This window comes from Clytia hemisphaerica, unplaced genomic scaffold (genome assembly GCF_902728285.1).
Source record: "Clytia hemisphaerica strain Z4C2 unplaced genomic scaffold, Clytia hemisphaerica genome assembly, whole genome shotgun sequence".
NCBI lineage: Eukaryota > Metazoa > Cnidaria > Hydrozoa > Leptothecata > Clytiidae > Clytia > Clytia hemisphaerica.
In genome coordinates, this window is record NW_027104489.1 from 631,990 (window position 1) to 659,131 (window position 27,142).

General features: G+C 33.6%; 2 protein-coding genes and 1 long non-coding RNA gene across 3 annotated transcripts; 1 reads left to right on the plus strand and 2 right to left on the minus strand.

Annotated features, from left to right (window-relative positions):
- Nucleotides 1-146: 146 nt before the first annotated feature.
- Nucleotides 147-3,326, minus strand: LOC136821587 (glutathione S-transferase A-like). Its single transcript, XM_067077812.1, has 4 exons — nucleotides 3,105-3,326; nucleotides 1,414-1,479; nucleotides 908-988; nucleotides 147-644 (listed from the first exon to the last, which is right to left on the minus strand). The coding sequence occupies exons 1-4, from the start codon at nucleotides 3,270-3,272 to the stop codon at nucleotides 291-293; spliced, it is 669 nt and encodes a 222-aa protein (XP_066933913.1). The 5' UTR covers nucleotides 3,273-3,326; the 3' UTR covers nucleotides 147-290.
- Nucleotides 3,327-3,772: 446 nt separating this feature from the next.
- On the minus strand, nucleotides 3,773-13,546 carry LOC136821589 (NADH dehydrogenase [ubiquinone] iron-sulfur protein 6, mitochondrial-like). Its single transcript, XM_067077816.1, has 5 exons — nucleotides 13,380-13,546; nucleotides 8,561-8,620; nucleotides 5,190-5,271; nucleotides 4,689-4,729; nucleotides 3,773-3,943 (listed from the first exon to the last, which is right to left on the minus strand). Exons 1-5 carry the CDS (start codon nucleotides 13,512-13,514, stop codon nucleotides 3,869-3,871), a joined length of 393 nt encoding a protein of 130 aa, XP_066933917.1. The 5' UTR covers nucleotides 13,515-13,546; the 3' UTR covers nucleotides 3,773-3,868.
- A 9,649-nt stretch (nucleotides 13,547-23,195) lies between these two features.
- LOC136821518 (uncharacterized) lies at nucleotides 23,196-26,809 on the plus strand. Its single transcript, XR_010848756.1, has 2 exons — nucleotides 23,196-25,694; nucleotides 25,905-26,809. It is a non-coding gene; the product is annotated as an uncharacterized lncRNA (long non-coding RNA).
- The last annotated feature ends 333 nt before the right edge of the window (nucleotides 26,810-27,142 follow it).

The window sequence follows — 27,142 nt, forward strand, 5'->3', positions numbered from 1 at the left end:
GATAATCTCCTCATACTACATTTACCTAATCTTACACCATTGTGACTTCTGGTGTTAAATCTCGATGACGTGTAAGAGGAAGCTTCAGTGAAAAATGTTTAGGTAGGCGAAAATGAAGAAGAAAACTGTACAGTTACTGTACAAAGTCATGAAAAAATGTTTCAATTTCAAGGTAGTTCTTATAACAAAACGAAAGTAAAAAAAGTACAAAAAATTAAAAATCACAACCAAAAATATACCCTAAGTAAAGAAAAAATAACTAGCCTAAGAAAAAAGAGGGAAAAACCTTCTTAGATTTTGGTGAACATTTCCGTAGGTGGAGTATCCTTAAAATGTGGAGGCCAAGAAGCCATTATGGAAGGGCGTTGTGATAACTCTTCATAGTAACGTTTCAAATTGGGTCGGTTCTCAAAAGATAGACTTCCACGTACCAAGATAGCGATTTGTGGGAAAAAGAATGCATCAGCCATTGTGAACTCATCCCCTGTGATGTACTTCTTGTTTGTCAGAAATTCTTCCCAGATTTTCAGCTCTGTACCTAGAGCTTGTCGTCGTTCAGTGAGTAGATTCTCATCCAAGCTTTCTTTATTATACCATATGTAATACATGATTTTACGGTTTGCTTTGTCAATGATATTTTCAACCTGAAGGATGGAAAATTGTAAAAAATCCGATTTGTTTAAGCGATAAGTGAAATAGGCATCTCACGAGCTTTTTTATATAATGGGCCTCGGCGAGCCATTTGAAGTATGTGAGCCTAAAACATACTTATCGCTATGTATCTAATTGAGCTCTGTCGACGGGCCCATGTTCATTTTTACAAAACGTTCAATATGCATCACACGAAGCATTGTACAAATAACCACTTTGATTTAGACATTCAAAAAATCAAAAAGAACTTTCTCACCTCATACATTCGTTGTAACACAAGGGCCTGCTTCTCTGCATTATCCGGTATCAATTTCGTTCCCTGATTCTTGAATTGACTCTAAAAATTACACAGAATTTATAATAATTTTTTATTAGTCAATAATTTTAACTCAAGATTGGCGTGAAAGCATCATGAAGTTCTGAGTTTGAAATCCAACTAACTCTTGATTATATCAGTTAATAAAAGTCCATCAACTTTGAGTGTACTCTACCATGTACAAACAAACCACCCTCAAAGTACTTGTCTATTAAAATTGACATGATTTCCACATGGTGGAAAATAGATTAGGGGTAGACTTAAGGGTAATGAATTTACGCCAAAATCAGAAAATGAAATTCTTCAAATTAGCTTTATCTTTTCAATTTTTCAAGATACAAATCTTCCTTGTATGGCAAATATAGTGAGGGGTGGTAAATGTTGAGCAATTTTTCTTGGGACAAAATCTAAGAATAATGCTTGTAAAATTTGTTCTTTAGTTGTACCTCCAAATAATGGCAAATTCCCATCGACTCATTCAAAACAATATCACCGTGTTTGAAAGTTGGCACCTGAAACATGGAGATACATAACATAAAATTAACAAAAATTCTGCTTGGTTAAAGAAGTTTTTTCAAAAATATAGTAAAGTATAGCTTCATTTTTTAAATTAGTTAGTTTTTACAAAAGGTCAAAAATCAAATATAGGAATTTTAGTTCAAAACTAAAACAGAAGATTCTTCTAATTTTATTCTAAACCCCGATTAGCGAAATTAAATCTCACAAAGATTTATCCGATAACGTCAGTAGCGTAGACAGGAGGAGCGCAAAATTTGTGGAGATTTTCATGACACTGTAATTTATCTATTCAAAATATAACAAGTGATACTTTTATGGACCTACCTGGTTATGCATTTAACACATTTATAATTGATATCTACGTGAGCGTGACCATTAAACAATCATTCAGAACACAAATAGTGATGATCTATTAAAATTTCCGTTTGTTTCTTATAAAAAAAACGTTTAGAAACCAAAGTTTCATGCCATGCTCTTGAAATATTCTTTCATATTCAAGACTTCGTGAGCAAAAAAAACATCTATCTCATCAAAAAATTGAGTAATTTGGCTAAGAACATTGATGTATGCTTATTAATAGTGATTCTTATAGATAAAGATGCGTTTTTTGGGATGAAAAATCCTTTTTTTCAAAAAACCTGCTTGAGCCATCTTTTACCTACTTTCATGCAAAAAATCAGAAAGAAACAATGATCCAATTTTTCACAAACTCCAAAAAACCTGTTGTTTAGCCGTTATTTGGCCCAAATTTGCCCAAAAACATTTTTTTTCGAAAATCAAGCTCCGTCACATTCGACGGGTTTATAGTTATGCATCTTTGTGCCAAAAATCATAAAGCATGAAAGAGCCAATCTCGAGAAAAGTAAGTTGATTACCTAAGTAATTGCGATAATGTGCTTATAAAAAAATATCGAATTTGGCCAGTTTTTCTATAAAAACACGCCAAGCAACCAAAATTTCATGTCTAAACACACATATTCTTCAAAAGTAAGCCCTCATGAGCAAAAAAAAACATCTATCTCATAAAAAAATTGAGTAATTTGAAAAAGAACATTGATGTATGCTTATTAATAGTGATTCTTATAGATGAAAATGCGTTTTTTGAGCCAACAAATTTTTTTTGCAAAAATCTGCTTGAGCCATCTTTTAACTATGATGACGTACCCTACTTTCATGCAAAAAATCAGAAAAAATTAATGATCCAATTTTTCACAAAGTCCAAAAAACCCGTTTTTTAGCCGTTTTTTGGCCCAAATTTGCCCCAAAATTTTTTCTTCGAAAATCGGGCTCTGTCACATTTTGCACCTTTGTACCAAAAATCAAAAGATTCCTATAATTCAATCCTGAGAAAAGTTGGTAACAGACGAACGAACGAACGAACGAACGAACGAACGAACGAACGAACGAACGAACGAACGAACGAACGAACGAACGAACGAACGAACGAACGAACGAACGAACGAACGAACGAACGAACGAACGAACACAGGTTAATATTTATAGGACCTCCAACGGGGTAGGTCCAAAAAGATAATTACCATGTCATAAAAATCTGCTCTTCTACACAAACTTTGCGCCCTCCCCCTTGTCTACACTACTAAATGTAATTGATAAATACCTGTCCTCTAGGATTGATTTTCATGATTTCTTCAGATTTATGTTCTTTGGCTGAGAAGGAAACCAATTTTTGACCATAACCAGATAACTGCTTTTCTTCCAAAACAATCATAGCCCTCCAACATGGCGTGCTACCAGATCCCCAATATAAAAACATATTTTGTGCCATTTTGATTTCTTTTCTTTATTTTATTTGTCACTATTGGAAAGAAACGGTTGTTATAAATACATATTATTGGTTGTTTGTTGTTAGTTGTTCATAAAACTTTAGATTAACAGAAGGACTGATTAATTGGTAGTGTCGTCGACAACTCTTAAAATCAGTGTTGCAAACCCCTTTGGTGATTCTTGACGGAAAGTTCAAAGCTAAACGAGAGTTTTACGAAATTTCGTTCTCAAAAGGCTTACATTTTGGACAGAAATTGTAGTGAAAAATATTAACTGGATAGTGTTCCCCCGTCTACAAACGGAAAAACTTGCAACGCTGTTTAATTCTTTCAGTTCCTAGCTGACAACAAAAAGGCTTTTCTACTTTTATAATCATTACAAAGTGTTAATCGGTAGAATTACAAAAACAGGTAAATTTTGGAGTGCAAAACAGAAGAAGTTAGCACTGTATCGGCGTTAGTCCTCGAATAAAGTCACATTCATGCTACCACGCCGTTACGATTAAAATACATACAATAAAGCAACACATCTTTTGCACTTTTTTTAATAAAAAATATACAATTCATTTTTAAAATGACAATAATTAAAAAAGAAATTTTAATGGTCGTCGTCAGATTTAGCCTTGATGTAGCGATCACCACAATATCCACAAACATGAATTCCTGGTTTATCCTAAAAGATCAAAAGAAATGATGATCCGAACGTAAGTATTAACTAACGTCAGATCTATTTAAATTCTAAATTTATTCAAGTAATTCACTACAGTAGACTCAGGGTTATTCAAAGCTCCAAGGTAAACGCCATCCCATTTTGAATAACCGAATTATTCGAATAAGTGCAGGTTCGAATAGCTGGCAGTCTAATGTTTTCAATAGATAATCAATTGAAATTAAAATCAAAAGCAGTTAAATTAGTTTTTTAAGAGAAACCAAGAACATTAAATTTAGAGAATTTTCTGATTTCTTACTGAATCCAAAATGTTACCTAGGCATAACTGAGCCTGTTTTTCAAAAAATAGGTATGAGATAACATTGTAGAGCAGAACTGGGCAGAGGCTAAGAAAGTTACACCTTACTAAATAAAGTAGCTCAAATTAACGGACATTCAGGATAGTTGGCGTCATTAATATTCGTAGGAGGAATGTTTTCAAAATAAGGCTGAAAATCTTAAAATCAGTATGTTTGCGGAATCGAAACCCCTAGCAAAATGAAAGAAATTTGGTAAAAAAGAGGCTGATATAAAAGGAAGATTTACTACTTCAGGGTAAATCATTTGCCAAAGAACTCACTCAATTGATATGATAGAAGGAATATTATATATTATAAATTAATAAGAATTTTGAAATTTTGAGTAAGAATAAGAATTAAAATTAGCATGAACTTTTGCAAAATACTTTAGGCGTACAAGCTTTTCTTACCAAATTGATAAAAACTTTTGGATGTCCTAAAGCACCACCACCTGAGAAAAAATGTAAAAATTGTAAAATGTCATTGACATCACAATCTTAGATGTTTTTATTACCATCAGTTACCATTACAAAGCAATTTAATGAAGAAAGCTTTAAGCAAACGAAGTGTAATAATATTTTTGAATAAAGAAGATTTATAAATTATAATAAAATTTAAAAAAACTTTTTGAATTCAATTTTGAGGGAGATATTAATTATATTGTCTTTCAACACCAAAACAGCCATCCATTCATGATATGCACCATTGTAATGTCTTCAGGCATTACATCACGGACCCAACAGCTGATTGGTTGAAAGTGACGTATTGACTGGTTTTGCGTCACTTAAAACCAATCAGCTGTTGGGTTCATGATGAAATGTCGAAGACATTGCAATGGTGCATATCAAGAATATAATAGTCTAAAATACTTAGGTCATTATTGTGATGAATGAGAAAGATCTATGAAATACCTCCATCGCAAGCGACAATTCTTGCATTAACAACTGTTGGTGGTTCCTCTGCAACCATATCAAAAGCAATATTTTCGCTCACCTGAATTGAAGCAAAGGAAACATTTTGTTGAATTAACACAAGGGCAAATCTGGGAATAATTTTAGGCGTACAACTTGGTATACTCCAGATATTTATTTTTATTCCAAAGCTTTAGGAATTTCCAAAATTAATAAGAATTTTGAAATTTTAAGTAAGAATAAGAATTAAAATTAGCATGAACTTTTGCAAAATACTTTAGGCGTACAAGCTTTTACAAATCAAGACATTAAAATGAAAAAAAATAGCTTAGAGGAACAAAATAGTTTTTGAATTGGGTTGAAACTTTTAACTTTTGACTTAGGCTTTGACAGGCTAAAAAGTGCCATAAATCTTATATAAATATTAACTCATTTTGAAAGACATTTACTTTCGCAAAAAAAAAAGTTAGGGAAGCCATCCAGGATCCTGCCATTCTATTTTCCATCGAAATCAAGCAAAAACATTACTACTTCCCAAAGCCAAACAAATTATTCCAGGATGAGGGCGGCCTTTTGGATCTATTTTCAAGGCCATCTAACACATAGAGAAAGTGTCTACTTCACATCTATTGTCTCATTTTCAAAACAAAGTTAAAGGGGTGGTACAGTCACTTTCAGTTGGGGTTGTAGATGGTAAAATGTATCATTCTTTTTTAATGTTGCGAAGTAGGCACTTTCTCGCCCTCCTAAAATGGTGGACGGAGATGCAGAATAACAAAGGCGCCCGCTGCTTCGGGGGTGGTAACGCAAAAATGCCCAAAATAATCATCCAACAGAAGGCAAGTTAGTTACCACGCGATTTACGTCATTCACTCCACCGCAGTGTGCAACAAACGATGTGTCAGTTAATATAAATAAACCAGCTGCGCTGGAAGGTCAGCCCAATAAGCTTAAACGATTAGAAGGAAGTACAATCAAGAAACCTAATTCGATGTTTTAAAGCCAAAGAGGTTGAAAAGCTAATTTTGGTTGAACTTCAGACAAAAAAAAAGTTTAACACAAAGTTGAATTTGTCCAAAGCAGACAGAGATGTGATAGATTATTTCATCCTTGGAATTTCACATAAATCTTTTCGTTAGAATGTCTTAAACCTGTTCTTTACTCTCTGAGAAAGTATCCCAGGCGGCCGCTTTATAATATGTTCACTGCGGCTTTCGTCACTTTTGTTCATTTTTGGCATTTTTATGTTGATTTATTTATTTTTTTCTCCAGTCAAGGCCGCTCCTCGTATATAGTTGAGTGTGTGCACGGTTCTCGGGGGGGGGGGGGGGCATTGACCTTGACGACCGATGGGGACGTGCCACTGGAGTTTGAAAAGTGGACCCTGTCAGATATGAATTTTTGGAAAAATTGGGACCCTGTCAGAACGAAAAATTGAAAATTTTTCCCATTTTCGCCCTGAAAATAAAAGTAGAGGAAAATTTGAAAGATTTTCTGTTTTCTACCCTGAAAATTGTCCAAAATAATAAAAATCGACCCTGTCAGATACACATCTTGAAATTTAGTAAATTTGGGAACCTGTCAGATATCTTCAAAGCCTAAAAAAGGAACCCTGACAAGCGGCACGTCCGGGTACCCAATTTTGCCTAAGTGCCTCCCCCGGGGCACAGTTAGCTGTCTAGTACATGCTTCTTCTTTTTTATAACAATGGTGTAATGTAAATCCATTTCATCATGGATATTCTTAACCCGATTCTTAACTTTTTTGGGAAAATCATCCTAAAATATTCTTATAGCATTCTTAGGTTAGGACTAGACTTAACATTTCGTACATACGTCTCAAGCGTAAAATGACATTTTTGTGAAAGGAGTGAGCCTTTCTTGGGGGTAATTGACAATTTATATTTGAAAATGCTCTAAAAACTATAAAAATGGCATTCTTAGCTTGAGTAGCAAAATTCCATGATGGTGATATTCTTAGCATTATATCACCTGAAAAGAATAGTCAATTGATTCAGATTGATTTAAATGGCGTGTTGAACCTAGTATAATGTGAATGAATAGGGGCATTTTATATTGAGGAAGCTGCTTACGAAATTCTGTCCAGTTTCGATAACTCAATCAAAAGTTATGGTGATTCTAAGTTTATGTTACACCACACTGCTTTGACGTTCCTTTCTTACACAAAAAAACTCTCCAGACAAGAAAGCCTCAAAACCAATCATAAAAAACTTTCTTTTACACTCTCTATTTATTTACAATACAATAGCTTCTTTCAATTTATTGAATAAACAAAAAAATCATTTTTCACTTTCTTCTTTTTAATTATAGTGTTTTTTATTACTATGCACAAATCTTTTAATGAAGTTATGTGTTTCTTTTCTCTTCCAAGAAAAAATATTTCTCGCGCCAAAGTTTTCCCGATAACTTGTTTTCCGAAAATAATCCGAAATCGGAATTATAAGTTGAGTCTTAAACGAAGAAAAAAATCGCGAAAGAGATTTGAAGGGTCACCGGGGCTGACCAAAAATTATAAGAATATCTTATGTGCTTAACTTCAAACGACTTTGAGTGCTTCATTGAAGATGAAGAAGGAGAAAAATAAAAAATGCGCAGGTTAATTTTGTTTAAATAGGTTTGTTTTTTCATTGTTGAAAGTTGGATAGAATTATACCGTTGCAGAAATTACTTACAGCCAATTAAAGGCACAGTTTGCTTATACTTTTGTTTGCTATATCGTCTAGGCAAAAAACGGTAAATAAAGACGAGAAATTAATTTTTTTATGAGTGCTGTTATTTTTTTTATTTCGGCCGCGTACATGAACTCGCAAAATGTTCCTAGCTGAAAAAGGACTTAAACTTGCATTATAAGTATCGCAGGAAAAAACCTTAAAAACTATTGTCATTTTTGGGCGGATTTCAGACCTCTATTTAAAAAAAAACCCACCCTGGAAATGGTTGTTCTACACTTGAAAAATCCAAGGCCTGTTAAATCTGGTTAAATGGCTATCTTAGTGTAGGAATTTTTTGCACAAAATGCTGTAAAATGGCCAAAATCTCCACTGAAATCTAAAATTACAAGCCTTTGACCTGTGATCAATGATAGATTGCTGTAAAAAAACATTCCGAAAGTAATCAATTCTCAGGCGTGGTTTTTTGAAGATTTTTTGAGTATAATAATGTTTTTTTTTAAATAAAATATTTATTTGATGTTTGCTTGCCTACTAATTAATTACTAACCTAGTAATTAACTTAACCGGTAAAAATTTATGAAGAATGCTCAAAATACCAGTTTATTTACCTTAGCCAAAATATTCATTCTGATTTTCACCATGAAATAAGTTCTCCCTAAGAAAAGTACCAAGTACTTACCAACTTATGTTTTTCTGCTGCTGTGAAACGCATTTTTTTCCAATCTTCATTGTCAAATTGCTGAAGAAAACAAATTAGAAAATAAATAATACAGGCCTTTTTCCTGGACTATATAAACAGTTAGTGGAAGTAGTTCAATTTTGGACTGATTTTTGAAAACATGAGCAAAAATTTATTCTTGTTATTTTTTGATAATGTAATGCTTTTGAAGCAAGAAAGTATGACCATGCTGATTCAAACCAATGAAATGACATCCAAAGACATTCCTTTTAATAAGATAGCCCTAAATAGCCCCATTATACATCCTGTTTTCATCCTGTTTTGCAGCTTACGATGAGAAAAGAAACATTTGAGATAGTGCCTGATAAATATACAGCAACACGCAAAGATCGACCTGACGGCAAAGATGGTGTGATAAAAATTTATAAAGAGGAACTAATTATTATTGATGAAATAAAACATGAAACTGCAAAGATTATTTCCTAGGATGAAAATACAAACTCTTGATAAACCTATGATAATTTGTGCATGTTACTGTTCAATGTATAACACAGACATTCAAAATAATCAATTGATCTCAGAAATCAAGCAAATATGTAAAAAATACAAGAACAATCCCATATGGATAGGAGACTTTTTAACCTTCCTGATATTGATTGGTTAAATAGCAGCATCACAAGCCACCAATATCATCAAAATCATTAGAGCAAAATAAAGGACCTCTTTGACAGCTGAAAATATTTTCAAAAATTATAAACGGAAGGGTTTTTAATAAGGTTTGGGGTTCGAAAAAATTAACAAGCGGGGGGGGGGGGCGTTTATTTGGAACCTAAGAGTACCCTACTATGGGTTTTGGGGACCGCAACAAGGGCAAAATTGAAAAGTGGTCAACCAAAACACAAAATCAAAAATCTTACAAACAAAATAAGTAACTGTGATTTTTTTTAAAAATAACCCTTAAATTTTCCAATTTCAACTTTTAAATCAACTGAGTCGCACTTTTAGTCTCTGTAATCAGGTGATTATATCGAAACACAACTAGTGAGGTTTGTCACGGAAGGACAAGTGTTAAAATATAATGGACCTTCTTTTGAAAAATAAATGATTAATCAAAAATGAAATGTTGTTTTAAAAAAAGTACATACCCTAGTTAGTTTAATAGGTTTGTTCATTTGGAAATAAGTCAAACAACAAAAAAGTACTGCAAGCAGAAACTTTTTTCAAATATCGAATTCCTTCCGTGACAATTTCAAGACAAAAAGTTTTTTCACCAGTTTTGTGCAAGTACACTATTCTTGATATTATTGCAAGTTCTAACTATTGGTACCCCCTAACAAAAAATGAAATTACATTCCAAAGCAACCTCCTTCATATTCACTTACAAGGTCTGAAATTATTGTCCTTCCGTGACACTTTCACCTTGTCCTTCCGTGACGGATTAAAAATATCTTGTTATTTTTAGAAATCTTGGACTTCAATGGGTCTAATTTATTGCAGGAGAGTGTCCTACATGGTTTAGAACCATTGGGAACCAGCTCAACCCTGTATGGAGCTCAGAATAAGCTTAACTAAGGCTCCAGTACAGCGCTGTAAGCTTACAGCGTAAAGCCCAGGCGGCTCTGGAGGCCTAAAAACCGGTTTTCTGGCAAAACTACTGTTCCTAGCTGGTTCTAAATACTCTAAATCGCTTCAGCACCATGGAAATATGCTAATTAGAGCCTTTGGAAGTAGCTCACTGGCTTGCAAGGTCGCGTTTTTACGTTTTTTTGCTTAAAATATAAAATCTTTACTGTAAAATTTCCTAACTATTATCACCATTATGGTTGAACAATAAAAATACAGTTCCAAGGTTTTGAAATGAACTGAATAGTAAAAATGGCTATGATTCATGATATGATGTGTCACTTCACTAGTTTCAGTCAACATTTCTTACGCTATTGCTGATTTTGAAAAATAGGAATTTTTTCCTTCCGTGACGGTGTCCTTCCGTGACACTGACCTTTCTCAGTTGCAAAGGCCTGTAGCCATTGAAATTAATTTTTTTGACTCAGTTCTTTTTTCAATGACAAGCAGATAGACATAAGTTTCTTCTAGTGGTATTTTGGTTTTAAAATTCTCTTTAAATTCACAGGAATCTGAATCAGCATACTTTTGTCTTTTTTAATGTCTTTGCTGCGTTCCTTCCGTGACAGAACCTTCAAAGTTCAATTATTCAACGAGGAAAAACTTTTATGAAATTTATTTTGGTTTGGAAGTAGTAGTACTATGAAGGCTTTAATTCAGGACTAATACTATTTTCATTAAGTTTACCATTTTTCAAAAATAGACCAAAAAAGGCTCTGATTTCCTTCCGTGACAGAAACGGGACTTTTCAATTTGGCCCACAATGAAATCCTTGCTGGCACATTCTGCTGCCCTAAACGCCATAAACCGGTGAAATAAGGAGTTATCAATGGTTGGAAGAGAGCAGATTTTGAAGCCTTAAAATCGAACATCAAAAAGAGCTTGACTACTACTGCCTGCCAAAACCACACAATTGATACGCCAATCATCAACCTCTTGAATGATATTTTAAGACAGTGATACTGAACACTCAAAAAGAATATGTGCCAACCAAAATAACCTCACAACGCTTTTCTGCTTTTCTCAACCTTTGTTCATTCACAAATATAAAAGAGCAGTAAATTATAAAACAAAGCAAAAAAACAAGAAAAACCTTTTTAAATATAAAATCAAAGCGTAGAGACATTGTTGGAATCGCACCATTAGTCAATGAGAACGGCTATCTTCAATTGGTCGTTCGAGTCATAGCTGAGATACTGAATGAATAAACAATATTGTAGCGTTTTTCACCATCAACAACAAAAAAGGTTGCCAAATCAACAAAATCATCATAACACGGAACACTATTGTAAAAATAAAATAGCCAGAAAGTAAAAATTATGATTAAAAAAACATTTTGACAAATATTTTCAGCAAAAGCTTTTCATTTGATTAAAAACCATCATCAGTGCATATACAAGTAATTAATAAAATGAAAAACTTATTATTTTTTGAATCATCATAAGTATTGTAAAACTCCTTAAAAATCTTGGCCCAACAAAAGCAAGCGGACCAGACAATGTTGTATTACAACTACTAAAAGAATCCTCGGAACAAGTTGCAGTTGCTTGTGTTTCTACTGTTTAATGCATTATTGAAACAATCATCAGTACCAAACGAATGGAAACAGGCTCGTATAACACCCATACACAAAGGTAACAACAAATCTAAATCAAAAGCAGAAAACTACCGACCAGTGAACTCTCACTTCCATTTCGTGTAAACTCCTAGAGTATGTTCTACATAGTCATATCATAAATCAGCTGGAGGAACAGAAAATATTATCCAACAATCAGCATGGTTTCTGTAAGAACTGATCATGCGAAACCAACTCCTAACCACTGTAAACAACTTTGCAAAGTCCTTGAACAGCCTTTTCAGCAGAAAAACATGAGAAAAACCTTTTGGCCACCAACAGACGCTGCCCTGCCTTTCTAAAAAATAGTCTGAACTCCCCATATCTACAGGGGTTACTGTTTAGGGCCCCTGTTTTTTCTCATTTACATAAATGACATTTTTTTCTTCTTTCACAATCAATCACAAATATCTTCATTTCGCGTCCTCGTTAGGTCTAAAAAGTCGGTCGGTCGGTCAGTCGTAAAAGTTTTTAGGTTTTCATTTTTCCATCCATTTTTGGAGTGCATTCTTGGAGGAAACTGCCAGCCAGCCAGCAGCCAAAACAACCGCGTGTAATGGATGGTTTAAAATTATGACCTTTGAACACTGACAGACTGTGACCTCCAACCCCAAAATGGTGCATGTAAGGCTGATGGAAATTAATGATATGTTTACCGTAATGACGATTTTCAGAATTCGATGCGGCCAAGTTTTCATTATTCATTATTCATTATTTTCCCATAAACATTTATTTCTACCAGATTTTTCGTTTTTCCTTATAGATACACAATCTCCTCTTGTGTCTCCGGAACTCTCATGTTATCTCCACAATATGACAAAATTAAATTCACACGGTAAAGACTACTAGAGAGCTGTTCAGGTTGTTAACAATCTAAAAAAAGCAGCGAGCCGAACAGCAAATCCTGGGTAATATTCGATTGCGATTCAATTGCGTTCGACAATCGAATTGCAATTATTCCATTGCGTTCAATTGCGTTCGATTGCGTCGGCGTTCGATTCGTTCGATTGACACCGTCTGGAAATGGCAAATAATGACAACTTGATGCGGTAGGTTTTTGAACACGCGGGTCGCTTACGCTAGAAATCGCAAAAGAAGGAAAGGTCATTGACAGAAAAAGTCCGACAAATTTACCGACTCATCGACTCAATTCTACTCAATTTTCGAGAGTCGGGTGGGCGACACGAAACGAAGATATAAATTGATTGTCGCCCATCTCTTTTGTTTATTGCTTGCGTAATTGATGACACATGCCTCATTTCTTGAAATGGAAATACAGGGTTTTTTACCAAGCTGTCAAAAGACCGTCGCAATCGACTATTTGTATGTATGACAAACATTTTCTTTAGTCTTTTTTATATATTTCTTTTATTGTTTGTGTGTCTGATAAAAACTGATTAGGATCAGATAAAAAATTCAACTACTTCCACTATATAACTGATAAATTTGATATGAATATGCAATGAACATAACAAAACTAATTCAAAACAGAAACACCTGTAGCATAAAAATAGAAAAAATTCAAATGTTTTGGATTGACACCAACTAAAGTGTTTTTCTGCTTTGAGAGAAAGAACTCACCTGTCCTGTATGTGTAATCTTGTCACAGATAACCGAAGATGAAGAAATGCCACATGCGACGATTTGTTGTACAGATTTTAACTTAAAAAGTTGCTTTTGAAAACGAAGAGACCGAAGCACCGCCGATGAAGCCATTTTGTGATTTTTTTTGGAGTGCCACTCAAAATCATCCTTTTTACGTACATTTCGAACAAAGCAAAAATAGGCAGTTCGATCTTTAAGAGTACGTATTATGATCAAGTGGCGGTGAGGATCCTCAGAGAATGAAAAAAGATTATAACGTATCTCGATCAATTTACGAAACAAGATTCGCTTGCAGTTGGTTTTGGGATGAAACGTGGTACGTTTATATAAATGTGCTGTGCTGGTAAAAAGAAAAAGAAAATTCTTGGAAATTTGCAAGAAAACAGAAAAGGTGTGGTAGGTGTAGGTGGCGACGCAACAAGAGATACCGTTATCTAATATCATTAATCATACATTATATATAAGTACTATGTCAATTCTTTAAAGAGATATTCCTTGAAGATTCTGCCCTGCCTTGGTTTCCTGGTTTCGTGAAGAAATTCTTTTTTGCTTCACACTGAGGGGGAGTCTGGCCAGCTTGGTAAAGATAGATAGATAGACGACCCTGCCTATGCCCCGGACAATCCGGGGCAAATGTCTGGGGTCTGAAAAAAATAACTTTTTCCCCGGACCTACGTCCGGGGCTCCAATTTTTGCGCCATAAATTTACCCCGGACGTATATCGCCGAGCACACTTTAAACCCCCGGACATTTTATCCCAGTGGTTTTTCCAAGCACTCAAATGCCTCCGTTAGACGGAGGCATTAAACTCAATTCACATTGAGTTTCAGAAACTCAATTTGAAAGAAAATTTTCAGAAAAGAAGTAAAAGATCAAATTTCACCATAATAAAATACTTTCTCACTCTTTCTTCCCCTTATTTAAGCCCATTAAAAGGAATAAAATGAATAAAACTTGTAGTAAAAGTTATTCAGTTATCACAGCTGCAGTTGATTCTTTTAATTGAGTTTTATATACTATACCCTCCTTCTATATCTACAATAAAGAAGAATATTTTTAATTGAGTTATTATATACTACCCTCCATCTTTATCTACAAAAAAGGAGATGATTTTTAATTGAGTTATGTTCTAATCTGAAAGTTTCTTATCGTTTTTCATTTGTACATATCTATATTTTTCATTAGTACGTTCAAGTAAAGTAGTGTTCTGGTTTAGAGGCACCACTTCCTTTTTTGGCATTTCTTTTATCCCCCATTTTGCTAAAATTAGCACTAGATATATATCATTTGTTGTTTTATTTTTTATTTTTTTTAAAGCTGGATAGTGAGACCTTTTGAGTTTCTTTTGAAAAACTTTTTTGAAGGTAAAGAACTTAGTTCTATAATGCTAAAAGTGCAAAATACATAAAAAATACATCCACTTCTTCTTCTTTATTTTTGTAATTTTTTTCTAATTCTAGTAGAGTTTTTTATCATTTGGGCAGTTTGTACCATTTGTTACACCATTTTATACATTTTTATTAAATTTGTTAAAAGAGTTGAGAGGACTTTTCAGTAATTCATTCATTTTGTTCATCGCTAAATTCTAGAAATTCATTGTAATTCATTCATTCATTTTGTTCATCGCTAAATTCTAAAAATTCATTCACTTTTAACCGTTTTAAAGTGCCAGTTAAGGCCAAATTATGCTCAGCTTTAGGGGGCTTTGCCCCCTGAACCCCCACCAGGGCTAGCCCTGGACCCACGACCCCCAGCCTCTATTATCCAGCCTTTGGCTGGATATCACGGCTTACGCCTTTGATGAAAACTCAATTTGCAAGTACAAACGGAGGCATTGCTTAGTGCTTGGAAAAACCCCTGTATCCAGGTCTAAAACTCACCCCCTCACACCCAAATTCCGAGATTATGTATGTGTGTTTTTCAGCGATGGAGACGGTAAGGTTCTAATTTGACTAGATCCTGACCAGCTGAGGATGACGGTAAATCTTACCTTACTTACCTTTCTCTGTCTGATCAGGATCCATTTTTCAGCTTTCGGTTAGATTTTAGAATTTGATTGCTGAACAAACCACGCTTGAGATTTAAGGTTCAAATACAGGCCTCACACACGAAACACCAAAATCAGGACATTACAAAATCTTTTGGAAGACGGCGTTTGTCCACGGAAGAATATTTCAATGAATTAGAAAAAAGCCCGCGCGGTCAGCGATTCTATAAAAAGCGACCGCGCGGGCTGTCTGGGGCGTCCGGGGTAGTCTCTCAAAAACAAATAATACGGACCCCGGGCACGCATCAAAAAAAACCCGGACTGTCCGGGGCATAGGCAGGGTCGTATAGATAGATAGATATATATTTACCGGGGTTTAAGACTCCTAAGAAATATTTACATTTTCTAATTATAAACAGATAAAAACACTGATATAAATAAATATTTTTCTTTTTATGAATGTTACACAGTTTAATGAAGACTATGAATAAAATCCTTTTTTATAGGAAAAAAAGATGTAATGTTTCTAATTTTTTGGTATACTAATGCGTTTACTTTGAGTAATTAAAAGCAAACAGAAGAGGTCTTATTTTAAGATTGGACAAGAAATTTGGGTTTAATACGGAAGGTGAGCCCAAGAAATAGTAACTGAATACTAGAATGCCCAGGGGACCTTGGAAATAAGACGCAGGTGTTATTCAATTAAGGTCCAGGTGTCCGAAGCCTGTTTCAAGAGTGATATAATAATAAGCAGTACGAGAGTAATTATAACAATAATAATAGTAGAAATAATAATAGAAGAGAAAAAAAAAAAAAAAAAAAAAAAGACAATAAAGAAGAAGAAAAGAACAAAGGGTAATGATAATAATTAGCTAGACTACTTTTCTGCCATGGAAGTCAAGATAAAGCTACGAAGGTGATTTTTGAGAGTTGATTTGGATGCTGAGGAAAGGTCTATGACAAGTTTTGAATGAAGGCTGTTCCAATCCTTAGTAACAAGGTTTGCAATATTATAAGAACCATACGTTACCGAGTTTGTGATAGTTAAGTCAAGCTGATAATTGGTGCTTCGTGTATTGTGATCCTCTCTAAGTTTCCTAAGAAAGTTATCAAAATAAACAGGTAATTTCTTGTTGAAGAAGTCAAAGGCAAATAGACAATTTTTAAGAGAACGCTGTTTGATAATGGGGAGAATACGTGAATTGATGTAAAGTGGTAAAACAGATTCCCTTTGGTTTTTGAAGTGAATGATACGAAGAGCCTTATTTTGAAGTTTTTCGATTCTATTTAGACGCTCTTGAGTAGTAAAACCTAGAAATGGAAGACAGTAATTGACATGGGATTCAAAGAGGGAGTAGTATACAGATAATAGCGTCTTGTAGTCAACATAATGCCTAAGTTTCGAAAGTATACCTACAGTGCTAGCAAGTTTTTGAGAAAGTTTGAGCAGATGAGTATCCCAGTTAAGATTTTCATCAATTATAACACCAAGATATTTAGCATGATGGGAAGGTTTGATTTGCTGTCCACTTAATCTGAAGTTTAAATGTTTTGTGATTTTTGTTCTGATAGTTCTGAATAAAATAATTTCGGTTTTTGATGTATTGAGACTTATCTTATTGGCTCTGAGCCAATGAACAAGTAGAGCAAGATCTCTGTTTACTATCCTGTTCAGTTCTTTCAGTGATTTCTCAGTGAATACTAAACTGGTGTCATCTGCAAAATGAATGGAAGTGGAATAACAAACTGAATTATGCAAATCATTTATGTAGATAATGAACATAAGGGGTCCTAGAACAGACCCCTGAGGCACCCCATGCTTGACTTCATGATAGTTTGATTTTGCATCATTTATGACAACACATTGAGATCTGTTTTTAAGATAGGATTCAAAAACCTTTAGCGCAACTCCTCTTACTCCATAATGACATAGTTTTTGCAATAAAATATTGTGATCAACAGTATCAAAAGCTTTTTGAAGGTCAAGAAATACTGCGGCTGAAAATTCAGTTTTGTCAAGTGAGCTTCTGACAATTTCTGTGAGTGCTGTGATAGCATGTGTTGTACTATGCCCCTTTCTAAATCCGAACTGGTTTTTGAAAATCACTGATTGTTTTTCAAAAAATTCAGCAAGCCTGGAATGTAATAAAGTTTCAAAAATTTTATTTATGTTTGATAGTAAAGAGATTGGCCTATAATTACTTACCTCGGTCCTAGCGTTCTTTTTGTGGAGAGGCTTAATATTTGCTTTTTTTAGACAGTCAGGATACTCACCTTTGTCAAGACATTCATTGAATATGTAAGATATAATTTCACTAGCAGTAATTGATGTCATCTTTAGAATTTTAGGATCGATACTGTTAGGGCCAGACACCTTTTTCAAGTCAATTTTTTCAATAAGTTTACATACAGCCATTGGAGTTGTTGGAGTAAGATGAATGGAAGCATTAGTAGGATTGCCCATAAAATCAGTGAAAATCTTGTTGGTTTGAGGTATTTTAGCCTTGGTTTTTTCGGCTATCGACCCATAAAAATCATTAAAAAGTTCTGCTATATCCTCTTCTTTAGTTATATGAGCATTGTTGTGAATCAAAAGCTTAGGAGAGGAGCTATCTTTAGTTTTGGTGTTAGTGATTTCGTTTATAGTTTTCCAAATGAGTGATAAGTTTGTCTTGTGACGGAAAAAGTATTCTTTGATGTATTTGTTTTTGCTAATTCTGAGAAGTTTTATTATGAAATTCCTGTGTCTTTTGTATCTAGCAAATTTTGGAATTTTTTCAGGAGAATCGTCTTTGAGTTTTAAATATTCACCGTGATACTTGTCTCTGTTGAGCATAGCTTGACGCAAGCCGAAAGTGACCCATGGTTTGGGTGAGATAAAATCATTGATAAACTTTGTTTTGATTGGAGCATGTTGATCAACAAGGTTGTTGGTAAGGTTGATAAAAGTTTCAAGTTTTTGGTTTGAAGTTTTGTTTTCAAAATGGTCAGGCCAAGAAATAGAGATAAAGTCGAGTAAAAAATCTTCCCGATCAAATTTGCTAAAGTCCCTCCATGATTTCTTTGTTTTGGTACGTTTGTTAGCTGAAATATCAAGATTAAGAATTTGGGGGAGATGGTCAGAAATTCCGCAAATAAGATTATGAGAATTTGATTCAAAAGACAGTATGTTTGTGAAAATGTTGTCAATGAGAGTTTTGGAGTAAGGCGTTATTCTAGTTGGTCTGGTGATTTGAGGAGTGAAAAATCGAGAAAGATTTGTTTCAAGAAAATCCTTGTGACTAGGTTTAAGATCAGCTTTCAAAAGATCAATGTTAAAATCACCCATTAATATTGCCTGTTTGTTTTCACTGTTGATTTTATCAAGAAGATTAGAATAGAGAATGTTAAATTCGTCAATATCCATGTTAGGATGTTTGTAAATACAAGCAACAATAATACTGGGATGGTTGTCTAATATAACTTCATGAATGATTGATTCAACTTCATTTCTTTTGTAAATTTTTAAGTCATCCCTGGGATTAGTTTCATATTCTTTGGAAAAGTAAAGTCTTGCACCACCTTTGTTAGAGTCAGTGCAGCAGTCATAATGATTATAGCCTTGAATTTTAGCAGCATTTTCTGCTTTTTCTTTGTCTTTGAAGCCAGTTTCTGTTATTCCAATAATTTGAAAAGGGTTAACTCTGTTCGAGATTATGTTAATTAGATTTTGTTTATGTAATTCTAGAGATGCGATATTCATATGGAATGTAGATAATGAATTCTTGGAAAGTTTTTCAGCGTTTTTGTTTTGTTCACTTAGTGAGAGATAGGGACAATGTATGTCTTGCCCCATCTCAGTTTCTGCAAGTGCAAGATCAATGTCTTTAAAGAATTGAATGTTTAAATTGTTTTCAGGGTCAGAAAAAAGAAGATGATCACAACACTTACCTTGGAGAGTTAGTTTGAGTCCTTCATCAGTGAGGCTGTCAAAGACGGCTTCCTTCTTGAAACATTTTTGGCAGAGCCATGTATCATCTGGATTTGAATCTAAAAGCTTTTGGTAGTCAGAAGGTGATGTGTTATTACATTTAGCATGAATCCAAAAACGACAATTATTACAGTAGATACCTCTATGAGTGGTTGCAACTGGGTTGTAGCAGACCCCACAAGGGAAGGCAACCATGGCAGAGAGAGGGAGGAGGAGAGAGAGAGAGAGAAAGAAAAAAAAAGAAAAAAAAAGATAAAGATGGTAATTAAAAAAAAAAAATAGACAAAAACAAAAAAAAAACAAAAAAAAAAAAAAAAAAAAAAAAAACAGTAGATTAAAAAATAAAAATATAGAAGTTAAAAATAAAATGCTTCGTTGGACGGACAAAGGACCTTAAATAAAAATATAAAACCGTGAAATGGGAGTCAAAAGTGAAGGGTATGAAGCAGAATGTTAAGGAAATTTCAACCATATGATAGTGGAATAGTACTATGGCAAGGGTTAGGAAAGGGACCCAACTATCCTAGCAAATATCTAAAATGATTGAACAAGAGAAAAATTCTCATTAGAGTTCTTTTTCCTACCAAGTAGGGTAGCAGGGTAATTGAGTCTATATTCCATATCTTTGTGAGTTTGAAGGAGTGATTTTCGATGGGCCAGGGCTTTGTTACGTCGAATTGTGGTGGACTTGGAAAACTGTTGACTAACGGAAATGAAGGAACCTCTGTTAACCTTGTTATGCTTTATTATTGTGTCCAAAATACTATTTGAGTCTCTCCACGACAGAAATTTGACACTTATGGAAGGAGCATTTGATCGATTGTTGTTGTTGATTTGTCGGTTTCGCTTGAAATTACGGTGTCCTCTTTCAACTGCTCCTTTAAAGAATTCCTCACCGATGGTTGATTTGTTGGCAATAAATTTGGCGAGACTGTCAATGGTGATGTCGGAAGAAATTTCCTTTTTAGGGTCATATGGGATGTTTTTAAAAATAAGTGTGGATCTAAGATTACGATCAGTCTGTTCAGCGAGATCAACTTGCAGTTTCTCAATTTGTTGATGAATTTCATTGTTGTGGTTGTTGTTTGATGTCTCGTTTTTGTCAGCAGCCTCAATCTGATTATGTTGATTGTTCTCCAGCAGAGTAATTCTGTCTTCTAGAGTTTTAATTTTGTCATCATATTTAGACTCAACAAGTTTGAGTTTCCCATCGATGGAATCCTGGAAATCTTTGAGCTTTTCATTCAGTATGTTTGAAAATACTTCTTTTAGTTCGTCATTAGATTTAACGTGATTTTCGAGCCTTTCTTCCAGCATATCTTTGACGAGATGAGTTAAATCTTCTTTGATGGTGACCATATGTTGTTCCATAATGCCAAAGAATGTAGATAAAACAGATAATTCAAAGTGATTTTGAAGATTGAAGCAGATTTTTGTTTGAAATTATGTTGAAGATAGGTTGAAATTTCCTAAGCTTTAGTTTAGCGTCCTCACAGCTCGGCTACCATTTTGCGAAAAGGAAAATAATACCGTGTGTTTTGCTTTTGATCCAGACAGTACCAACCCAACGTTCGATTGTGATCTAAGTAATTGATAATGATCGATGATAACCAATTTTATCGCTGATCGCATCGCATACTCGCTCGACTCCAGATATGGCATTTTCTTCCATTTCTTTTCAACTATTTTCGATTTGTTCAATCGTTTTAATTAATTTGATTTTGATCTATTGACTTCAATCATATTGAATACCTTCTATAGACCTTTTTTCAAAGGGGCCACCCTGTTGAATACCGTAAGTTGGTCTAATGTCGACATCCGTCATCTAATTTCGACATCCTTCTTTATAGATAGGAATAATAAGAAGGTCGAAATCACTGATAGACTAAAGATTTTCCCTCTCATTGCGCTAAACAAAGTCAATCAGCGATTCCGACCTTCCTCAGTTTCTATTGTTCCTATCTCTAAAGAAGGGTGTCGAAATTAGAAGACGGATGTCGACGTTGTTAGACCAACTTACGGTAATTATGTAGTCCAGCAGAAAAACAATGATAAAACCATGCATAATTATTACTACAATATGCATGATACAGTATTATGCATGGCTCTATCATTGTTTTTATGGCTGGACTACATAATTATTCAACAGGACATCCTCTTTGAAAAAAGGTCTATTGTGTATCCAATTGTATCAAATACCTTTGGTTTTATCAAATTATGTTTCCTGTAGCCAGCGCATCAAAATAATCTTAAATAGAGTTTATCTCTATTAAAACCACTCGCTCTCAATTCACGCGTGAAAACCACTTTCGTTTTCTCTAACCAATCAGAATGCGCAATATGAGTTACTTGAGGAAACCCAAGGATGAGAAGGCACACAAACTGGCAGGGAAAATGTAAAGTTCAAGTACTGTAAATGAATTAATTGAACTCTAAAGCCTGCCGTCCACTAGGCTATTTTTAGCTATCGCAAAATAATCATCTATAAATAACACTGTCTATCGTGAAATAAACCTGTCTATCGTGTCTTTTTATTTTGTGTCATTTTATTTCACGATAGGAAGTGAAAAAGTTTTCACTCAAGATTTTATCCAATTGCGAAACCTTTGTTCTCGCTAGTTTTTAACAATTGAACCACCTGTATTTCTTTTATTTAATTATGTTTGCATAAGATCGAATTACATGTGATCGAAGAAAAAATGAGAGAAAATCATTTTGCTCTCGTGTAGTGTAATTGTATTTTGTATCAACATGCCTATTTAACAGTGTACATGTAAAATCTAGAAATAACTTCAGACATGTGATAACATTTCACAATTACATTTCGCGATAACCAAAAATAGCACTAGTGGGTGGCAGGCTTAAGATTAAAAAAAATTGAGTGTATTCATTCAAATTTCGCTCAATGGGTTGCGGTTCAATCAGTACAATTTTACAATTTTCGATAAGTTTGGTCTGGACAGTATTAAGGAAAGATGATTGACAGATTGATTGATTGATTGATTGATTGATAAATGGCTACAAGTTTTAAAATCAATCAATGATGAATGTTCAAGAGATAGGATTAAAAGGAAGGTCAGAATCACTGATTGTGACAACAAAGACTGAAATATGTTTTCTTCTCACGATTCCGACCTTTTATTATTTTATTATTCCCAGGAGTAAAGAAGGGTATTAGAATAGACCTTTTTTCAAAGAGGCAACCCTGTTGAATAATTATGTAGTCCAGCCACACAAACACAATGCATAATTACTGTTTCATGCATATTGTAATAATTATGCATGGGTGTATTATTGTTTTTCTGCTGGACTACATAATTATTCAACAGGGTGGCCTCTTTAAAAAAAGGTCTATTAGATGAGGGATGTCAACATTAGACAAATTTACGGTATTGCTTATGGGAACTAATTGATTGGTCATTGATTTCAAAAAGTATCTGATTAAAGATTATATAAAGATTCTTTTGCCACTTTTCTAGTGAAAAAATACTATAGGACTTAGGGTAGTTCAGTGCTGCAAATAACGGCCGGTGACCGGTAATTACCGGTCATTTCGTAGTTTCTACCGGCCAATCTGAAGCTCAATCTTTCATTTTGTCCGGTTAAAATTTAAAGACTAGAGGCTTAGATAAATACTTAATAACGTTTCCAATTAAAAGAGGAATAGATTTTGAATTAATACAGGTGTTTAGCCAATCTAAAGGTCATTTCAGACTTTCCTAATGGGGTTCTGCCAGACCCCCTGCTCAGACCCCCTGCTCAAATTATTTTCGCTGCACTCAAAGTCAAAATATTACCGGCCAACTGAAATTTCCTTATTTGCAGCACTGTAGTTGAAAAACAAGCTTCTGAAAGTTAAGCAATTTCATTAAAGATTATCATTACCTTTAGAAATAACCGCTTTCAATCTTATGCTGGTTATCCAGGAGGAATTAAAATTTTCAAAGATTCTGGAAAATTGACAAGAATCTTAGTGTGGTAATGAAAATCTTACCTTAAGGGAAGAAATTTTTGCGGAATTTAATTTTGCGGTTCCAGTTTTGCTGTTGAGAGGGTTTTTTGTTTAAAATATATGGCCTATTTTGCCCTTAAAAGACCAATGTTATAGAAGATTTTTTAAATCATGAGAATATTTGTGTTTTGAGGAATTTAATTTCGCGGATTTGTTGGAAAAAATTTCTTCCCTTAAGGGATACAAAACAAAGATATGAATCCAGGGCAAGCAACAGCAGTAAAAAAGTTTTAGCTTCAAGGGAAGAAATTTTTATGCAGCAAGAAAATTAACCTTAAAATTGTCCTGAAATCCCAAGTTATATAATTCCCACCCATACAGCCAATATTTCATGTATTTCCAAATTTGTGCTTTTTTGAGCTTGAAAACAGCCATTTTTCTTATATTATAATTAGCAGCAATATATTGCCAAAAATACCTAATGGCCAAATTAAACTCCTATCATATTTATTTTCCAAGGTATATCACTATCAGCCAAATTAAATGCCTGCCAAAGATGATTGTGATTTTGTTCAATTGAGGTAGTATTGTTTCTAATGTCATTAAAGACATTATAAAGTATGCGGATACTTTACTTTTTAAACATCAGGACCCATTTACAAAGTAAAAAGTTATTCATCGTTGGAAAGATGTATGAGGGTTGAATAATCTAAAAAAATAAAAGTTTTTTAGATATTGAGAAATTATATGACAGAAAAATTGAAAAATGAAGAATCTTACTTCTTGCTTGCGATGACACTAAAGTATATTTGAACATGAAGGATAGGATTTTGAATTTCTTTCTGTATTAATTTTACGTATCTTACTAGGATAAAACATTTACAAGTCCTGTGGAGTAGGGATCTAACACCCAAAAATGAACAAATATAGCAAAATATATACTTTGAGATTTTAAAAATTAGGCAAACTTTCACCTTATAGTTATTTTCGATACCACTTTTTTGTGTAGTCCCTGAGTGTTTTTCGCCAGTCTGAGTTTTTTTTGCGAGTCTGAGTTTTTTGTCCCTGGTTTTAGAGTCACTTCAGATATTTTCTGGCTGTTCTTTTTGGTTTTTTGCATTTCTACCCATATATCCAGTGCCTTAATATTTTCCAGATTTATTTTGACAAAGATTTTTGATGAATTTTTAAATACATTTTTCCTTAAAGTTTGTCTCAAAAGTATATGTATATATTTTTTTGACATTTTCACAGCCCTCATTCATGCAGACTGTGTTCAGATTTTTGTATCTTTCTTGGATAAAAATAGGCCTAAGACAACCAAAAATGACCAAAAATAGCAAGAATAGCCAACTTCAGTCGTTTAATATTATTATTTCATTCTATGATCTATCTATCCATCTATCATCTATGAATAATCGTGCACTATGCAAGATTTTCTACTCCAAGCCGTCTCGTTTCTTTTTCAAAAGTCTTTTTCAATAGTGTTGATAGTTTCTCCCAATAGATACATATGCTTTCATTAAAATATTTTTTTTATTTTGAGCAGTTATGTCTATTATGTTTCATTGTTTCATTGTTTCAATGTTCATTGATTAGTTTTGATAACCAGGTAGGTCCATTCCAATAGGTCCATAAACATAAAAGTATCACTTGTTATAAAGTCATTAACCTTTGTAATTTTAACCATTTAAAATGACTAAGATTTATTAAAGCAAATTATTTAAATGCTTTTATAGGGCAGGCTTTTTCATAACATTAAAAACAACTAATCTTTTTATTAACAAAGAGGACTAAAAGAACCACAAAGTGGCTCATTTTTGCATCATGTTCAGGCCAAAATAGGAAAACATCTTTTTGGCCTGAACATAGCAAATATAGATGGGCCTTTGATTACAAAACACTTAAGCAATTTGTGGAGCAATAACAAATTACTACATCATACAAAAGCTGTAAAGCTGTAAACTTTGTTTACATATTGGAACATTTTTGAGCTTTTAGATCCTGAGATTCTAAGGTCCTAAGTCTTAAGTCTAATGTTAAAACTCTACTTTCTAGCACTTAAAAAATCACTTGTGGTTTTAAAGTTTTGAGGGAATTCCCCTTCTGTGTCAGATATTTTGGTGCCAATTGTTGGTAGAAAACATTGATTTCTTTCAATTAACCTTACATTTGGTATTATTACAGGAATAATAAACATGGCTTAACATAGCCATGCACATCAAATTGGACTTTCTTTCTAAAATACCTTTTTCTGTTGACTTTTTTTGCTAAATGAATATAGTATTTAATAATTAACAATAAAAATAAAATTTAGCAGTTGCAAGATGAACAGTTTTGGAATGCTAGCTATTATTGTTCAAATGTTTTGGATGAACTCAGGTATATATTTTATTATTCCATAATTGTATTCATCATATTGACCTTTTAAAACTTGTTCTCTCATTTGTAAAGTTTGAACCTCTCTTGTACTTAAATACTTAAAAAAGGTTGAAAAGTTGTATATATATAGAAATTATAGAACAGGTTTCATGTAAACTGGGCTTATACTGCCGGTTAATAAATATTCATGAAAGTAATTTTATACCATAGTGAATGCTGAAATTGGATGTTATCAATGTCAGCTTGGTAATGGTGGCTGTATTAACCCTATCGAAGCTGAACCCCCAATTCGTGTCGAATATTGTACAGGGAATAAAGTCTGTTCCACTGAAACACGGTATGCAAGACAAAACTCTTCGATACCATTTGATGAGGAGCCTGTTTTCATTCAACGCACGTGTCAGTCAATTGGTTCACCTATGTGTGATTTCACTAAAGAAAAACCTTGTATTAAAGACCAAAATAATGAAAATATGTATGTCTGTTATAGTTGCTGCAGTAACAACAAGTGTAATACTGATGTACCAGTTTTCAGCCATGCATCTAAAAATGCCCTTCCAGTACTTGTTATCACTTTTTGTAGTGTCATATTATCTGCAATCCTGTTTCATTAAATAAAATGTTACATGTTGCTTACAGATTTCAAATATTGAAATTCACAACAGTAAGTTTCCAACGTCTAACCCCTCACTCCAGTTTTTGATACATTAATGATAAAGAATATTGAAGACACTTTAGCCCATTCTAAATTGATAGCCTTATTAACGTCCATTCGAACAGATTTTAAACAGGTCAATCGATCATTATATTTTAAAACTCAATTGGAAATAAGTGTCTGTGAGTCACTTTTTTAAAAATTTTGTTTTTATGTTTGTATAGACGACCAGATGATTTGTTAAAATGGTTTTTAGTTTTTAATTGATTCAGCATGTTATTTTTTTAAGAGCCATGTATTTTTGACGCTTAGTTTTTTAAAAACTTTTTTATTACATTTTCACTGTAATTTTTCTAGTTTAAGGTAAAATTTTTATTATTGAGCATTTTTATTGCTCTTTTTGTTCACTTTTTAGATTAATATTCTTTATAAAGAAAGAAGCTTTTTAGAAAATTGGGAATTGAATATCTGAATTGATTTTAGGAAGGAATGTTTTAGATGCACTTAAACTTTGAAGTGGAAAATAGTGCTGATGGGTGTGCTATGAATTTACGCCCTGCAGTATTCATTCAGGGCCAGAGTAAAGAGGCTTGCTCCAGTATAAAATAGTAGCCACGCACTAACACTAGGCATGAGATTTTTCTCATTATTTGTTGGTATCCTGTAAAAGTAATCAAATAATGATTGTTTCTTCTGGAAGAGAGCCAGCTTATGTTTTGATTTATATTCATTATTTGAATTTGATTTCCGTAAAATATATTTTAAATCTTGTTTGGCCTCTGAAAAATGTAGG

Coding starts and splice junctions, on each gene's coding strand:
- LOC136821587 (XM_067077812.1), bottom strand. CDS start 3,272: ATGGCACAAAATATGTTTTTATATTGGGGATCTGGTAGCACGCCATGT. Junction 1,480..3,104: donor AAATCAATCCTAGAGGACAG/GTATTTATCAAT, acceptor TCCATGTTTCAG/GTGCCAACTTTCAAACACGG. Junction 989..1,413: donor GAATTTGCCATTATTTGGAG/GTACAACTAAAG, acceptor TGTAATTTTTAG/AGTCAATTCAAGAATCAGGG.
- LOC136821589 (XM_067077816.1), bottom strand. CDS start 13,514: ATGGCTTCATCGGCGGTGCTTCGGTCTCTTCGTTTTCAAAAGCAACTT. Junction 8,621..13,379: donor AGATTACACATACAGGACAG/GTGAGTTCTTTC, acceptor TGTTTTCTTCAG/CAATTTGACAATGAAGATTG. Junction 5,272..8,560: donor CAGCAGAAAAACATAAGTTG/GTAAGTACTTGG, acceptor GCTTCAATTCAG/GTGAGCGAAAATATTGCTTT.